The 18578-nt window shown below is 46.2% G+C and overlaps 1 protein-coding gene across 4 annotated transcripts in view; it reads left to right on the top strand.

Annotated features, from left to right (window-relative positions):
• MYO1E (myosin IE) overlaps positions 1-18578 on the top strand; it is a 230818-nt gene that overhangs the window by 199116 nt on the left and 13124 nt on the right. For all 4 annotated transcript variants that reach the window (XM_053594008.1, XM_053594010.1, XM_053594007.1 and 1 more), the window contains 4 exons: positions 6669-6815; positions 8311-8468; positions 11096-11188; positions 15855-16056. In XM_053594008.1, the coding sequence (XP_053449983.1) occupies positions 6669-6815; positions 8311-8468; positions 11096-11188; positions 15855-16056 (600 nt within the window). The remainder of the gene's footprint in view (positions 1-6668; positions 6816-8310; positions 8469-11095; positions 11189-15854; positions 16057-18578) is intronic.

Here is an 18578-nt window from a genome sequence, read left to right as displayed (position 1 = left end):
TATATGGGGCCGGCGCCCTACCAACTGAGCCACAGGCGCCGCCCGAGACTTTTTTTTTTTGAGACAGAGTCTCACTGTGTTGGCCTGGGTATAGTGCCATGGTGTCACAGCTCACAGCAACCTCAAACTCTCGGGCTAAGTGATTCTCTTGCCTCAGCCTCCCAAGTAGCTAGGGCTACAGACACCCGCTACAATGCCTGGTTATTTTTTTGTTGTTGTTGCAGTTGTCATTGTTGTTTAGCTGTCCTGGGCCAGGCCCAAACCCTCCAGCCTAGGTGCATGTGGCTGGCACTGTAACCACTGTGCTACGGGTGCTGAGCCTATATAAAGAGACTTTTATCTGGGGCGGTGCCTGTGGCTCAAAGGAGTTAGGGCGCCGGCCCCATATACCAGAGGTGCCCCATATGCCGGCCAAAAAAAACAAAAAAAGGCAACAGAAGAGATTTTTATCTTGCAATGATAATACACTGGAATATCTAAGGATAAAATAATATAATATTTTTACTTTGCTTGAAAATAAGTTGTTGTAAAGCTGTTTCAAAGTGGAAATGGGGAGTGTGAGGATGTATGTAAAGATAGTTGTGCACAGATTTATAGTCACTGAAACCTGCTGGTGGGTGGTGGTTCATCTAGTCATCTATTTTTTTATATATTTGGAATTTTCCATAATAAAAAGTTGTTCTAATCCTCCAGTAGACATTAGATTTTTAGGAGTCTGTCTTTTATAAATATACTAATATATGTCTAGTTGAATTATAGTTAAAAATGTTTTAAGTTTTTATTTACAAAAAGAATAGGATCACAGCAGGTAGAAATTCAGTGAGATTCAATGGCTCAGAGAGATATGAAGATTACGTTGCCCAAAGGGACTTCAGGTTAATTTGAACAGGAAAAACCCTCATCTAAATGAAAATTAGACTAAAACTCTGATGCCTGCATTTCTGCCTTCATCGGAGCAAGAATGTCAGGAGGCTTCAGACTAACACAGAGTTGGGACGTGAGGTCCCCCAGGCTTGGAGTTCTGCTGCAGAAGGCCATGCATCTGTTTGTTTGCATTTTCTGGGTTTTGTTTTGGTTTCTGCTTTTGGGGGCTTTTTTGTTTTTGAGACAAGGTCTCACTCTGTCACTCTGGCTAGAGTGCAGTCAGCTCATCATAGCTCACGGCAGCCTCACAATCCTGGGCTCAGGTGATTTCTCCCGCCTCAGCCCCCTGAGTAGCCGAGAGTACAGGCAAGTGCCAACATGCTCAGCTAGTTTTTCTAATTGTGCAGGGGCAGGGTCTCTCTGTATTGCACAAGCTGGTCTCAAACTCTTGACCTCAAATGATCTTCCTTCCTTGGACTCCCAAAGTGCTCTGACTACAGGCACGAGCCATCATGCCTAGCCTAGCCTCATGCATCAGTATTTTTTTTTATTTTATTATTAAATCATAGCTGTGTACATTAATGTGATCATGGGGCACCATACACTGGTTTTATAGACCATTTGACATATTTTCATCACACTGGTTAACATAGCCTTCCTGGCATTTTCTTAGTTATTGTGTTAAGACATTTATATTCTACATTTACTAAGTTTCGCATGTACCCTTGTAAGATGCACTGTAGGAGTAATCCCACCAATCACCCTCCCTCTGCCCATCCTCCCCCCTCCTTCCTTTCCCTCTCCCCCTTCCCCCTATTCTTAGGTTATAACTGGGTTATAGCTTTCATGTGAAAGCCATAAATTAGTTTCATAGTAGGGCTGAGTACATTGGATACTTTTTCTTCCATTCTTGAGATACTTTACTAAGAAGAATATGTTCCAGCTCCATCCATGTAAACATGAATGAGGTAAAGTCTCCATCTTTCTTTAAGGCTGCATAATATTCCGTGGTGTACATATACCTACAATTTATTAATCCATTCGTGGATCGATGGGCACCTGGGCTTTTTCCATGACTTAGCAATTATGAATTGGGCTGCAATAAACCTTCTGGTACAAATATCTTTGTTATAATATGATTTTTGGTCTTCTGCAAATCAAAACTACTTTGAGATATCATCCAACTCCAGTAAGATTAGCCCATATCACAAAATCCCAAGACCAGAGATGTTGGCTTGCATCAGTATTTTGAATGATCTTTCTTTTCCTTCCTTTCTCCCTCCCTCCCTCTCTTTCTTTCTTTCTTTCTTTCTGAGAAAAAAGTCTTTTTTCTCTTTGTTTTTTTGTTTTTTTGAGACAGAGTCTTAATCTGTCACCATGGGTAGAATGCTATGGCATCATAGTTCACAGCAATCTCAATTTCTTGGGCTTGAGCAATCCTCTTGCCTCAACCTCCCGAATAGCTGGGACTGCAGGCAAGTACCTCAATGCCCGGCTGATTTTTTTCTATTTTATTTTTTTAGTACAGATAGGGCCTCATTTTTGCTCATGCTGGTCTTGAACTCTTAAGCTCAAGCAATCCACCTGCCTCGGCCTCCCAGAGTGCTGAGATTATAGGCATGAGCCACAGCACCTGGCCTTAAAGGGTCTTTTAGTAGCTGCTGCTTTTTTCAGTAGCTGCTTCTTTTCCACATCCTGACCTGGCCTCATTCTTATCTAAAAAACTATTTGTGAGAAGGTGACCACAAGGCACAATGATCCGTGTTCTTGGATTTTCTACTGTGGGCATTGAGATTGGTGCCAGGGATTCTAATATTTGGGGCTCTCTCAGCCTTCTCATATTCTGTCTCATTCTACCCTCTGACCACAGGGACACTGGTTCACTGGTTTCTCTGTTTTTTTTCTGGTTTTTTTAGATTCTGGTTTTTTTCTTTCTTTATTTATTCTTCCTTTCAAGGTTTGTTTTCTTCTTTATTCACCTCTCTATCTTCTAGTTTACTACACGGAGCATGTATTTCATAATCAGGATAAACTTTTATAAAGGTAGGTCTAACCCTGGGAATTGCCTTTTCAGCTTTATCAAAACAAAACAAAATACCAACTCCTGCAGGCCTTTCCCCAATGTTTTGCAACCAAACATTTTTGTGAGGAGGATATGTTGGTCAGGAGAACAAAACAAGATTTTCTAGTGTTGTCAGCAGTACAATAAGCCACAAAGACGGGGAAATAAAAACACAAGTGCTGCTCCAAACCAGAGACTAGTAAGGGCTCTTTCAACACAGGGTACAGCGTCAGACATCCGTGAGGAATTGCAGCTTGAGCGTATGAATAAGTCAGGGGTGAAGTCCAAAGATAAGTCTGATTTTTGGAATAAATAAACATAAAAGCTTTGTTTTCAGGCCCAAGAGCATGGGCTGGGGAGAGCCAAATGAGAGGAAACTCTGGCCTGGGTGAGGGTGGTTTTACTAACTCCAAGGCCTGGCTCACGGGAGGGAGGGGTTTTTGAATTTGATGGTTCAAGCGTCCAAACACATCTCTTCTCGTTTCCAGATTCATGCTGATAATTGGCTTTGAAGTTTTGGCCTCCTTGCTTTCTTTCTTTATGGTAATGAAACTCCTACTAAATCTGAGCACATTCAATGCTCCAAGATACTTGTATTGGGCTCACGTGGGCCTGTTGAATAATCACCATCCTGCCAAAAGTTCAGCCAGGCAACCAGATGTGTCAAAGAGTGCTTAGAGTTGAACGGCTAAACAGGGAAGGAGTTTCAGTCCTTACCACACAGTCCAAAAAGTGGTCCTCCCTGTCGTCCTCTCCCATTGCATGCACCCCTGTGTGACGTGGTGGTCTTCTGATATCTGTGCTAGGATGCTTCGACTTTATCCCATTAACTCCAAACGACTCTTGAGAGAGCTCTTTGGAGCAGCTTTTACACAAGTGATCTTGGAGCTTTGAGTCTCTGGTCACACCTCCACGGGGACAGAGCCGGTGCCTGGAAGGGAGCCTGGCTCCTGGGTGCTGCAGAGCGGCCGTGGTGGTGGCCTTCAATGGCTTTTGCACACACTGTTGAGTGACAGGTGAACACAGAATGTTATTTAAAATGCTGGTTGTCAGGTTTTATCCTACAACTCAGTATTTTCAACCTTTTTTATCTCATGGCACACTTGAACTTCTGCAGCACACTTAAGTTATGTATCCCAAAAAAAGAGTTAAAAAAAGAAGATATGGGTCAGCGCCTGTGGCTCAGTGAGTAGGGCTCTGGCTCTATATACCGAGGGTGGCAGGTTCAAACCCGGCCCCAGCCAAACGGCAACAAAAAAATAGCCGGGTGTCGTGGTGGACGCCTGTAGTCCCAGCTGCTTGGGAGGCTGAGGCAAGAGTTAGAGGTTGCTGTGAGCTGTGACGCCGCAGAACTCTACCAAGGGCAACAAAGTGAGACAGAGTCTCACTTAAAGAAAAAAAGAAGATATGAATATACTTACTGTACTTTGAACTTTCAAAAATAATTTAATGAATGATTTTTGAAATTGTTCATGGCACACTGGTTGAAAATCAACTGTTAAGACTCAGTGTCACGAGCGGGCAAGAAGCATGGTTGTGATGCAGGGAAGTTTTAAACAAACTTCTGAGTTAGTGATAGTGACCAAGTGCTGCATCCAAATAAATGGCTATCCCCCAAGGCCCGTGGAGTATTCTGTCTGCACGTCTATGGAGATCTCTCTGGCGCACTCTCCTTCAGTAAACAGGCCGTGGAAGGGCGAAGCTCCTTTCCCCTGATGCTGGCATCTTGCTTCTAGTTTCGTTTGTCATCCCCTGTGGTTTGTGCGCTGCCATCCTGTGCCTTTAAATCACTGTGCCCTGGTTCTACCTTAGACCCCTTGTTCTCCTGGGGATCCCCTCCCTCTGGGGACGGAGGTTTCAGGCACAGGGGCTGTCTCGGTTGTTCCTTCTGCTCTAACAAAATATCTGAGACTGAGCTGGGGCGCAGTGGCTCACACCTATAATCCCAGCACTCTGGGAGGCCCAGGCGGGTGGGTCACCTGAGCTCAGGAGTTCAAGACCAGCCTAAACAAGAGCAAGACCCCGTTTCTACTAAAAATAGAAAAACTAGCCTGTGGTGTGGCAGGTGCCTGTAATCCCAGCTACTCTGGAAACTGAGGCAAGAGAATCACTTGAACCTAGGAGTCTGAGGTTGCTGTGAGCTGTGATGATGCCACAGCACTCTACCCAGGGTAATAGAGTGAGACTTTGTCAAAAGAAAAAAAAAAAAGCAAACCCAGAAACTGGATAATTGACAAACAACAGAAAATTATTTTCTACATTTGTTGAGATTGGAAAGTTCCAGATCACTGCGCAGGCAGATTTGGTGTCAGGGGAAGGCCCTCTTCCTTGCTAGCTCCTGCCACGCCTGGGAGCCAGACACAGCTCCTATGTGAAGCTGCTGGGCTCTGGGTGGCTAAAGAACCACCCCTATACCCTTTCCAGCACTTGGAGAGATTAAAACGTTACCATGGCCAGTTCGTTGAAGCAGGTTCATTTAATTTGTTTTTCATACCTAGAAAATACCTCCAATCCCTAATGAAACTCTATTCTTTAAAGCAGTGTTTTTCCACCTTTTTACCTTATGGCACACTTGACCCTATAGTTAAACTTCCATGGCAAAAATTATGTTGATCAAAAAAGAGAGTAAAAAAAAAAGAATATACTTACTGTGCTTTGAACTTCTTTCAAAGATAATTTAATTAATGATCTTGAAAATTTTTCGCAGCACACCTAAGATCTTCTCATGGCACATCAGTGCACCCAGGCTCACTGGGTGAAAAACCACTGCTTTAAAAAAGGATCATCTTGGTTATTGGGCCATGGTACTTGGAGATACTTGTAAACCTGTATGTTACGGTGCTTTTGGGGCGGTAGCCTCATTCAACAGAGGGATACAGCTAACAGCAAGAGAAGACCCCTTCTCTGTTAAGTGTGTCTTGTCTCTTCCCACAGAGTCCAGCCAGGTGTGCCTATAAACCTTGCCAAATTGACCTCCCCTACCACTAAGCACTTCCTGAGGATGGGTCCTGCCTAATCTTCCCTCTTCCATCCTCTCTGTATCTCCTAATAGCCTCTCCCCTCCAGGCATGAGTTGATCCACAGTCCCACCCTGCCCAAACATGCAGTTTCTGCACAGGTGTGTTCTTTCCTGATCCGACAAAATTCATTAGCTAAAGGTGATGATTTGTGCTTGCTCGCGGTTTGTACACCTGGCTGGTGCATCTCTGTAGGCCAGCAGCACCTGGAACACAGCATAAGCAGAGCGGCGTTTGCCAGAAGGGTCTTAATAAGTGCACATGCAGCCCAGGGTGTTGGCTTCCCTCTTGATCACAGCTTACAGTCCTTCAAGTTCAGATTTATTCCAATAGCTACAACCATATCATAAATTCAACTAACTTGGAACTCAGTGTGGAATTATTCTTTTTTAGCCACGTTCTACTCATAACAGTCTTGGTTTTTATGATCTTAAAAACCATAGAAGTTGAATTTGAAAATGAATTTTTTAAAGTAATGGCCTAAATTATCCTTATAGTCTTGATTTTACAGATTATGTAGAAGTATTTTGATGATGTGTTTGGTGGGCTATAAAAGCTTCCTTCAAAAGCAGATTTTAGCTATCTCGTTATGTAACTCAGTCTTGTTGTGTTTTGTGTTAGAAAGATTATAGAAGCCTAACACTGTCTTGCAGGATAAAAAAAGAAATGAGTGAAAAATATAGAATAAACAAAGTGTGACTTGAGCTTGTCCAATCTCTTTACAGTACCATGCAGGATGACATTTTTATTCTCCATGAGCAAGAATATGACAGCTTGTTGGAATCAGTCTTCAAAACTGAATTCTTAAGCCTCTTAGCAAAGCGTTATGAGGAAAAAACCCAGAAGCAACTACCTCTGAAATTCAGCAATACGTAAGTTTGAATCTGGGACCCAAACTTCTTCATAAAACTAAAAGGGGCCTTGATCTCACCTTTGGGGGGTCAGGCTTGCACAGGGAGGTGGGGGGTCTGACAGGCTGCAGCCCTGGGTGCCTCAGTTTCCTCATGGGCTCCTAGAGCCTGCAGAAGACAGTCCAGACTGCAGGGGTCCTCAAACTGCAGCCCGCAGGCCACATGAGGCGGTGTGATTGTATTTGTTCCCGTTTTGTTTTTTAACTTCAAAATAAGATATGAGCAGTGTGCATAGGAATTTGTTCATAGATTTCTTTTTTAAAAACTATAGCCCAGCCCTCCAACAGTCTGAGGGACAGTGAACTGGCCCCCTGTTTAAAAAAGTTTGAGGACGCCTGGGAGGGTCATCACAGACTTTGAAAGGTCACTTTTGTGGGTTTGTGAAATAATGACTTTGTAGAATGAATTTCGTCTTTTTTATCATTTGGACAAGAATCACCAAAATGAGGCCAGGAATAGCAGATTTTTATGTCTCACCCATAAAGGAGTATTTTATGTAGTGGAACAGACAGGAGCAGAGTCGGGCTGGAAGCAGATGAAAGTGATAGGAGCGGGAGCTTGAATTCTCCGAATCGAAGCGTAATAAAACCCACTGGTGGAGCACTGGGGACACAGGGCTGTGTGTGGCAAGGCCTTCTATCTTGGCTCTCCTTCATTTGTTTTGGCAACGCAGTCTATCGGACCAGATACTGGCAGACTGTTGAGCTTCCAATCTCATATTTGCTGAGTGAACGTTATTTAGCTTTCTTCTTAAATCCCCCATCTGTGAAGTGGCCATACCCCTCATGGCTCCGTACTCACAAGGACGAGGCCAAGATAAAGGCTTAATGCTGGGATGAGGGAAACTTACCATAGGCAGTCCTTTAAAACTGTGATTTTCCTCTCTTAACAACATGAGAAAACAGAAGTTCTAAAGGCAGAATACAGAGAGCACGGTGCAGGCACGTAGGCTGGGGAGTGTGGTCACTCTGCCTTGGGTTTGCGTTTTGGTTACTAGCTTTTGTCTATTTCTGAACCCGGGTAGAGCATGATGGTGGAAGAATGGAACTTAATTCTGAACCATCACGTTCCGTGCTAAGGGGTCTCTCTGGCATCTCCCAGTCCTCCACAGATACAGAACCAGGGGAGACAGCTGGAAGCAAGTGACCCAGCACTCCAGGTGGGGCCTGCCCAGGTCCTTTTCCTCTGTCCCCTGGGACAGAAGCCGCCCGACAGAGTGACATCGGCACATTAGTGGGGTGCCTCCCTCCCCCTGGTTTCTCAGAGTGTTCCCCTGGTGGCAGTGCCCTCCTGGACGCTGTGCCCCCTCAGGCCCTGCACCCGGCTTAGATTACGTGGCCTTGCCTCAATTGTTCACTGTGCTTTGATGCAGCACACCCCCACGGTCGGGTCTGTGAGCACCACTTTCTCTCAGGTTTGTTCCACTTGTTAATTCCAACAAACGTGCTTTTTGCAGGCTGGAGCTGAAGTTGAAAAAGGAAAACTGGGGTCCCTGGAGCGCAGGGGGTTCCCGGCAAGTGCAGTTCCACCAAGGCTTTGGGGACCTGGCTGTCCTCAAGCCCAGTAACAAAGTGCTACAGGTCAGCATCGGACCCGGGCTGCCCAAGAACTCCCGTAAGTGTTCCCTGGGCCACTGGCGGAGCCACCGCTCCACACCACCCTTCTTTCTGCCCAAGCACTGAGAACTTGTGTACAGATCTGGGGGGCGAAAATCAGTACATTGCTGCATTCTGGGGTTTGGGAATGGAACCTTCCAACTAAAGCAACATCAAGGAAAATGTGCAGGTTAAAACTTTCTGAATGATTCAGTACTTATGCACAGGACACTTGGCATTGCAATATTAATTGTGTTTAAAACAAATCAAAGTTGTTGGTTTCAAATTTCCGAGCCCTTTCTAGTCTGATCTTGTCCGCAATATAAACATTATCCTCTATGCCAGTTTCACTGACCACATTTGCCCACGCTCTGCGTGGTTTCACTCTGTCACCGTGAATCAAATCTGAGACCTCCGCCTCCCCTTTAGAGAGCTTCCTTAGACAACACACACCCCCACGTGCACACAGTGTACCCCAAACCGCGGTCTGACTCCATCCCTGGTCTTTTATGCTTTTTCTGTTTATGATTGATACTTACATACTTAGAGTATACAGCAGAATAACTATGTGCTAAGTATTCACGTAACGTAGCTATGTGTCTAAAATTTAGCCCACGTAGTTGATGAATGAAGAATAAGCCATACATAGAATAGGCCTCTCTTAAATCCATTCACAGAGGTACAGGTTGGCATGTCCCCAAACATAGTAATACAACACTCAGAAATGCTGTCATACCTTTATGTGCGTATAGCCACGCAGAAGGTGTTGGCGTGTGTCTGCACCTGAGTTGGTGCTCACTTGCAGAATACAGAAAGCACATTTCAGTGGGACTTTTTTTTGGGACAGGCTCTGTTGTCCAGGCTGGAGCACAATGGCAGGATCACACTTCACTGCAGATTCCAACTGGTGGGCTGAAGCACTCCTCCTGCCTCAGCCTCCTGAGCAGCTGGGACTACAGGTGCCCACCACCATGCTCAGATAATTTTTCTGGGTTTTGGTTTTTGTTTTTGTTTTTTTCAGACAGAGTCTCAAGCTGTCGCCCTGCGTAGAGTGATCACAGCTCACAGCAACTTCTAACTCTTGGGCTTAAATGATTCTCTGCCCCAGCCTCCCAACTAGCTGGGATTACAGGTGCCCACCACAAAGCCTGGCTATTTTTTTTTTTTTTTTTTTTGGTTGTAGTTGTCATTGTTGGTTGGCGGGCCCAGGCTGAATTCAAACCCACCAGCTCCGGTGTATATGGCTGGTGCCTTAGCTGCTTGAGCTACAGGCACCGCCGAATTTTTCTATTTTTAACAGAGACAGAGTCTCGCTCTTACTCAGGCTGGTCTTGAACTCCTGAGCCAAGGAGTCCTCCCATCTCAGCATCCCAAATTGCTAGGATTATAGGCATGAGCCACCGTGCCCAGCCGCAGTGAGAATTTTGAAGGGACATTTAAGTAAAAGGATCTGCGCGAGGTTAAGGGAACAGAGTGGGGACCCCGGGAAAAGGAACAGCAGGAAACCATCATTGCCTTTCAGGCTGGAGCAGCAGAGGGAGGGAGGAACTGCAGGCACAGACAGGCAGACTCACCCACCTCTCTCTTTCCTGGCGCTCCAGTGGCCTGCCAGTGCCTCCCATTGGCCAAACCCCAGTAGAGAGCAGAGGCCTGGCACTGCACCGGCTCAGACTCTGGCGCAGAGCTGGACAAACCAGGAGAACCAGCAGGGTGCGTGTGAGCAATTGCTACAGGCCCCGTGGGAGTGTTGCCAGTAGGAATGAGGTCTTTCCTGGAAGAAGGAGGGCTGCGTAGTGAAGCCCCCACCAGGTCACCTCACTGCCCAGGGCCCACCTGGTGGGTTTGCCAAGCACCCAGGATCTGGACCTGCAGGTCCTCTGCTATGTCCACACGTGCCTTGCTCCCGTCTTCTCTTTGCAGGAAATCCCCTCCGCACCCCGCTTCCAGCTAGTTAACCCTTCCTCCTCCCTGGCCCAGTTGAGACCGTATTTATTGTTTTCCTTCCCAACACAAATGTCCCTGCAGAGATCTCATCTGGCCACCCACGGCCTTGCTGTCCAGACCTAACTCTGGCCCACGGTGACGTTCCATTTGTCACCTGCTTTTTTCCGATCCCTTCCTGTCTGTATCCCAAGTACAAGTTTGCTTCTCCCAATTGTGTTTCTTTAATTGGAAGACTGCAGACCACAGCCTCCTGCTCCAAAGGCTCTTGACACAGCAGAGATGCAGGCAGTGCCAGGACGCGCTTTGTGCCAGTGCCCAGTGGTGCACGGTGTTCTGCTCTTCTGCTCAACGTTCCCCTCCTCAGCTGCTTTGCAGTGTTTAGAACCTAAGTAGAAACGCTGAAATGTTCCATCTGTCTCTTTTCAAAGTCTACAAAAATAGAAACACCTTCGCAAGATTATGGAGACCTTTTGGAAAAGCCGCCTCTGTAAACATATCCTTCAGCTCCTGCCCCAGGCCCAGCAGGGAATGCCCACCATCACAGTACCATTCCTTCTCCACTATTGCCAGTCTCCAGCAATCCATCTGGGACCTGGACTCCAGACTTCTCAAAGGTTTTCCATATGCAGAGAACCATCAGGAGCCATAAAGCCAGAATTAAGTAGTACTTACTTTAACTTTATCTTTGTTTGCTTATTTCAGGCCCTACCAGAAGGAACGCCTCCCAAAACAGAGGGTATTCCAGTGGGACTCAAAATGCCAACTACCCAATGAGAGCTGCCCCACCTCCCCCAGGTAAGCCAAGTGTCCACCACAGTCTGGGACCACTTATAAAATATGTTTGTGAAGAAACCCATCACTCATCAGTGAACACAGATCAATTAGCCATGGGCCACTTTGGGTCAGATAGATGTACTTCTGGCCACAGAATGATCCTACTTGTGACACCAAAACTCAGAAAGCTAAGAGCTGTTGCAACAACAGACCTGTCTGAGTTAACAATCTGGACTTCACGGCAGGCTTCTACCTGTCAGTAACAGAGAAGGGGGTTCCTTGTCTTTGACAACCAAGTGCTGTCAGCTTTTCAGATGTAGGATGCTGCCTTTTTGGAAATAGGAGTGCAAGTATAACCCCACTGCCACTACCAGGCTCCCGCCAAATACCACCACGGTGGTCCCTCCTTGTCTTTGGGGGACATGTTACAAGACCCCCAGTGGATGCCAAAAACTGCAGAGAATACCCAACCCTACATGTACTCTTGCAGTTTCAGAGACTACAGCAAAACTAGCAGAAATTTATTTTTCCTTCTTCACAATTTTACAAATAGATGACTCATCCTCCCTGTAGATCTTAGTAACCTCAGCATACAATTTGTATTTTTTAGGGCAGAGTCTCACTCTGTTGCCCTGGATAGAGTCGTTGCTCACAGCAATGTCAAACTCCTGGGCTCAAGAGATCCTCTCCCCTCAGCCTCCCGAGTAGCTGAGACTCCAGGCTCTACCACAATGCCAGCTAGTTTTTCTATTTTTAGTAGAGATGGAGGTCTCACTCTTGCTCAGGCAGCTCTTGAACTCCTGAGCTCAAGCAATCCACCTGCATCGGCCTCCCAGAGTGGTAGGGATTACAGGTGTGAGCTACTGCACCTGACCTTACTCAGCATACAATTTTGTTCTTCCTTATTAAGTAGAGAACTTTTAACTTTTCACTTAAAGGAAGCGCTTGACAGCTTCTCTTTGGCATATTCAAATTGCCAGCATCACTGCTCTTGCACTTTGGAGCCATTATGCAGTAAAATGAAGGTGACTTGAACATAAATACTGTGATACCATGACAGAGGATTTGATGACCAAGCTGCTTACAGAGTGACTAATGGGCAAGGAGTGTCCTCAGGGGAATATGCTGGACAAAGGAGTGATTCATGTCCTGGCTGGGACAGAGCTGGACAGCACACAGTTGAAGTCGTAGGAAATTGTTTATTTCTGGAATTTTCCACTTAATACTTTTGGACTGCAGTTGACCACAGGTAACTGGAACCCTGGACACTATGGACAGGGGGCTACTGTACACTATTTTGCAACCACTTCATAGCTTAATGAGTGAATAGAAAAAAAATCATTCTTAGGTAGGATCCAAGAGATCTGCTCCAAAAAATACAGCAAATTCCAGAGAATCATAAAATTCTTTTTTTTTTTTTTTTTTATGAGAGTCTTACCCTGTTACCCAGGCTAGAGTGCCATGGTGTCATAGCTCATAGCAACCTCAAATTCTTGGGCTTAAGTGATCCTCTTGACTCAGCCTGCTGAGGGCTGGGATCCTACCACAAGGCCCAGCTGTTTTTAGAGATGGGGTCTCACTTTTGCTCAGGCTGGTCTCAAACTCCTGATCTCAAGCAATCTACCCACCTCAGCCTCCCAGAGTGCTAGGATTACAGGCGTGAGCCACCATGCCTGGCAGAATCACAAAAGTCTTACAAATATTACCCTTATATTTCATATTTCTTATTTTTCATAAGAAAAATATAACTTGCAGCTCAATACACTGTACACCTGAATTGAAGACTTTTGCCCCTATAAATCTGGTGATGAAGAGCACTTTCAAAATCCACAAAATATTTTCTGATCACTCACAAAATTCAGTTAGTAAAAAATTGCTCCCAGAATGTTTGATATTAATCAGTTTAAGATTCTAGATCTGAAAGGGTCATTTTGACTCAAGTTGCTTGACTCAGACCATCCCAGACAAGAGAATCCTTTCTGTACTGTTGTCCAAGATAAGGAAGAATAAAAAGCACTTCTTTAGGCTTGGCGCCCATAGCTCAGTGAATAGGGTGCCAGCCACATACACCAAGGCTGGTAGGTTTAAGCCCAGCCTGGGCCAGCTAAACAACAATGACAACTGCAACAAAAAATAGCCAGGCGTTGTGGCAGGTGCCTGTAGTCCCAGCTACTTGGGAGGCTGAGGCAAGAGAATCGCTTAAGCCCAGGAGTTGGAGGTTGCTGTGAGCTGTGATGCCACTGCACTTTACCGAGGGCGACATAGTAAGACTCTGTCTCAAAAAAAAAAAGCATTTCTTTAGTCTCCTGCTCTGGGATTTCACAGTTGTAAGCTAAAATATGAACACTGGTGCCTTAGCAGCAAGAAACAAATTCTCACTTCTTTTGGAGTTCCCATCCTACCTTGGCTTAGCTGTCTGTCCTCTCCTCTTTCTTTATTCTTAAAGAAAATCCAAGTACAAAGGAACCTAAGAAAAGCATTGTTGTATTATATTACTGCTTATGTGCTGGCCCCCAGTGTGGAATTTTGGCCAGGACCACCTGGAAAGCTCATTGGGCCTGGCTAGGTTGGCCAAAGTATCCTCAGCTGAAATCAGGCCACGAGGTATCTGACCTTGAGCATGGCTCCCAAGCTGTCTAATAGTTTCCCCATCGGTCAAATGAGGCAATCGGATTGTGATCCATTAATTAGATCGGCACTTATCAAACTAAGTGATACCATGACAGGGAAGACCAGGGATTTTTGTTTTTAGAGTTGTTTTTTTTTTTTTAATTCCCAGTCTTATTGCAAGCCATGCTTTTGTAAAATATAATAAAAATGACTTAGTAGAAACGTGGAATGTTTAAAGCATACAAAATATAAGCCAAAATTTCTTGGTGTTAGATTGAACAGACATGAAATATCTGTTAAACTGCTGTGAACACTTCTAAATGCTCACTCTTCATTCTGAACTCACCTTGGACTACTGAGTCTCTGACAGCATGTGGCCTGGCCTGCCTGGGGACCCCTCTTTGAGTATCACTGCCTCAGGGCAATGTCCTGCTCTGAAATGCTTCTCCGCTTGCATTGGTTCTGTGGGCTGCAGGCAGAGTCTCACTCCCCTTCCCTGGCCCAGACACTGTGAGGAGCCCATACAAGTCCTATTCACCAGGCAAAACGGGGTCAGATGATGAGCCAGGCTGTCTGCCCTACATGTCTAGATGTGATGTGGCCTGAGTGGCCCATGGGAGGAAATTGCTGGATGAGGAGCCACCCTCTTGAAAGCTCCACCCCAGAAAATTGTGATTCAAAGTAGAAACTCCACCTACTATTTTTTTTTTTTTTTGAGACAGTCTCAAGCTGTCACCCTGGGTAGAGTGCCATGATGTCCCAGCTCACAGTGACCTTAAATTCTTGAGCATAAGCGATTCTCTTGCCTCAGCCTCCCAAGTAGCTGGGACTACAGGCACCGACCACAACGCCCGGCTGTTTTTTCATTGCAGTTATCATTGTTGTTTTAGCTGGCCCAGGCTGGGTTCGAACCCACCAGCCTCAGTGCATGTGGTGGGCACCGGAACCACTGTGCTACGGGTGCTGAGCCAACTCCACCTATTATTATTGGGGAAGAAAAAAGCTAGAAGTGGGCTTTTTATTCTCCCTAACATAGAGAAAATTGAAGATACGGAGAAAATGCATATCAGAGCTGGTAGTGACCAGGTGAATTCTGGACCCATCTCCTTATTCTTTTATGAAAAAACTGACACTGAAAAATCAAATATCTTGCTCAAGGTCAAGGCAGCTATTAGAGGCAGAACCAGAACTGAACCTCTGGTGGAGACTGGCTCCTCTTAGAAACTAAAGGTCATCCCCCAGGACCAGTGAGTTCTAATGTGGTTGGAAGAGGTTTATTGGTGCAGCTCACCAGAGTGGGCCTTGGAGAGACTTGTTCTTCTTATCCACTCTGCCCAAATCTGTCAGTGGAAGAAGAGATAACAGCCTCTCCATGCAGAGCCGGAATGATAATGCCCCTTTCAGCCGAGACCTGTGGTTTGGAGTCTATCACCATAGTCCATTACTCACCAGCTAATGTGGTCTTGACTAGAAATTGCTGTTTGGCCAAGAGAGCTTGCTGCATCTGATTGGTTCAGCTGGGGGTCCATGTTTCCCTCGCCTGGGTGGTACACTTCCTCCACCCCACCCAGCAAGCTCCTGCCAACAGCACCCAGACTGACCACTTGAAAATGGATGTCCAACTGTTTAAACAGCTGCCTTCTAGCCCTCATAATTTTTCTTAGACCCCAGAATGTGTCTGCCAAGTAGGTACAAGCTTACCTTCCCTCGACTGTGGGCTTTGAAACCCTGAACATCTGGGGGTTCTAGTGTCAAATTCGGCGAGCATGAGCTGTGTCTGGGCCCTTCCTGCGCGGCTTACCTTGTGTTAGCTCTGTTGCATTGTTCACCCTAAATATAGACAATTTTATTTGTCACTTGTACCTCACTAAAGCTGGGGGTGGGGTACAGACCCCACACATAATATACTGTGCAGACCCTCACAATATATTAGCCCTCCATTTTTTCCATATGGGGAAACTGAGGCTCAGGTAAGTTAAGTAACTTGCCCTTGGCTAAGAGATGGAAGAAACTTGGAGAGGCTTTTGGAAAGGATCAAAAATTTGAGCTTTGTTTTCTTTTCTTTTCCTCTCTTTAGGATACCATCAGAATGGAGTAATCAAAAACCAGTTTGTGCCACAGCCTCATGCTTCTGGAAACCAGAGGTCCAACCAGAGGAGCTTATACACCTCCATGGTCCGCCCGCCCTTGCCACGACAACAGTCCACTGGATCAGACCGAGTGTCGCAGACACCGGAGAGCCTGGATTTCCTCAAGGTCCCTGACCAGGGAGCCGCCGGGTAAGACTCTCACATCCTGAGAGTGCAGCTGACCAGCTCCATCGTCATCAGTTATACCAGGGGGTTGGGATGTCTTTGGGCTGTGGGTGCATGGTTCTGAAGTTCAGTTTGCCACCCAAATGCTGCAATCCAGAGCCCAGGGCTGTGGGGCCTCGGCTGGCATCTCTGAACATGTAGCCCAGTTGATAGCCCAACTCATTTCATCCCCTGGAGAGAGCTTGTTTTGGAAACATCAGAAGAGGGTTCCCCTTCCCGAGTACTCTGTAACGTTTTTGGCTGTCTGAGCTCCCCACATAGTTGAGGTAGGATGGGGATTTTGATTTAGGGCTGTTTGTGCCTTGAGTCGAATAAACACAACAGCTCATTCTTTAGCAACATTAAGAATAACAGCCCAGGCTCCGTGCCCTTAGCTCAGTGGTTATGGCGCCACCCACATGCATCGAGGCTGGCAGGTTCGAGTCCAGGCTGGGCTAGCTAAACAACAATAACAACTGCAACAAAAAATAGGCGGGCATTGTGGCGGGCGCCCATAGTCCCAACTACTTGGCAGGCCAAGGCAAGAGAATCGCTAAGCCCAAGAGTTAGAGGTTGCTGTAAGCTGTGACACCACAGCACTGTACCGAGGGCAACATAGTAAGACTCTGTCTCCAAAAAAAAGAAAGAAAGAAAAGAATAACACCCTAGCCAGGTGCAGTGGCTCATATGTGTAATCCTAGCATTCCGGGAGGCCAAGGCAGGTGGATAGCTTGAGCTCAGGAGTTTGAGACCAGAGCAAGAACAAGACCCTATCTCTATTAAAAATAGAAAAAAATAGCCAGGCATGGTGGCAGGTGCCTGTAGTCCCAGCTACTCGAGAGGCTGAGGCAAGAGGATCTCTTGAACCCAATAGTTAGAGGTTGCTGTGAGCTATGATGCCACGCCACTCTACCAAGGGTGACAAAGTGAGATTCTGTCTCAAAAAAAAAAAAACAAAAGGAAAGAAAGAAAGAAAAAGAATAACATCCCAGCATTCTATCAGATGTGGATATTTGTTTAAGAACATGAATCTTCACAGCTTTGCAATGAGGGCCTCACTGCCTTTCTATGATAGAAAATGAGTATTGGTAAAAAGAACACAGGCTTTTTAGCCTGAAGCAGTAAAGATTTCTGGGACTCTGTGGATACTCAAAGAGCTATCAGTGTGAAGGGGTTACACATGTCCTGTGGAGTCCCAAGGATAGAAGTAGGGCCAACTTCTAGACCAGTGAGTGCACTCTGCCAGGAGGCAGATTTGGCCTTGGTAAAAGAATGAACATTCTAGCAACACGAAGATGAGTTCCCAGAAGTACTGGGTGGGAATCACCAGGCAGGAATGTTGGTAAAGGAATGTTGTCAAGTGACAGATAAGGGACAGTAAGACAAGGCAGAGAACCCTGCTTCAGCCGGCTCCTAGCTAAGACTGGCCCCACTGCCAGCCTCTCTGAGCCTGTTTTCCTTGTCTATACACTGATGTAAAACCATCACGTTTGCAGCACTGTCAGGAGGACTAGAAATAATGTACATGAAACAGCTGGCATGGGATGCAGCATCTAGGAGGTCATCAGGTAACTCTGGCTTGATGGTGATGACGCCGATGACGATGATGATACACAGCAGCCACTCACTGTGATTGGTCTGCTGACTTGTACGGAATCTTTCAGCTCTGAGGGCTCCTCGGTGGTGGAGCAGTCGACCTGCTGACCTGGTAACAGGCCACGCCAACACACTCTCCCACCTTGTTCCCTCCCTCAAGCCCACTTCCATTTCCCATTCTGTCCCTGTCTGTAGCACCGTGAAGAAGTTTCAAGTGAGGATCAGGAGTCTTGTGTACAAAACAGACCCGTTCTCAGAGAGAAGCAACAGCTCCTTCCTCTCAGTGGACAGCCACGCGCTCACCTCCACGCCCCTGTTAGATGTTTGTCCTGCCTTGGCAATTTCCTTCTACAGATTCCAAATCCTAAGAAGGAGCTGGACTGTGCTCTCTCCTTACGTCCCTTTTCCCCTGGAAAGTCTCACCTCCGTCTCTCCTCTGGGCTACAGATAGGAAAGCACCGGAGTTTTATTATACAGACGGCTATGGAAAGTGGCTGGCGTACTCCATCAGGCCTCTCTCCCTCTCTGGCTCTCTCTCCCCTTCCTCTTTCCCCAACTCTGTGTACAGGACTCTATTCTGCTGGTTTCTAATAACTGTGGTCACCGGAGGGGCCTGGTCTAAAGCAGTGGTTCTCAAACTGTAGTGTATAGCAGAATTTCCTAGAGGGCTTGCTGGCCCACGTCCAGAGATTCTGATTCAGTAAGTCTGGGGTAAGCCCCCAGAATTTACAATTTCTACCAAGTTCCCAGGTAATGCTGACGCTACTGTTCTCAGGACCACATTTTGAAAAACACTGGTCTAAAGGCACCAGTTGTCTAATTGATAAAGCCAGGGCAGATTCCGTGGGAAGGTGGACTGGAAGGGTGCTGTTCAGGCAACAGTACTTTCCCTCTGAAACCCAGACTGATGC

Source organism: Nycticebus coucang, chromosome 6, assembly GCF_027406575.1.
Source record: "Nycticebus coucang isolate mNycCou1 chromosome 6, mNycCou1.pri, whole genome shotgun sequence".
In the NCBI taxonomy this organism is placed as follows: Eukaryota; Metazoa; Chordata; class Mammalia; order Primates; family Lorisidae; genus Nycticebus; species Nycticebus coucang.
Note: the sequence above shows the minus strand (reverse complement) of the source record. Positions and strands in the feature narration are given on the sequence as shown.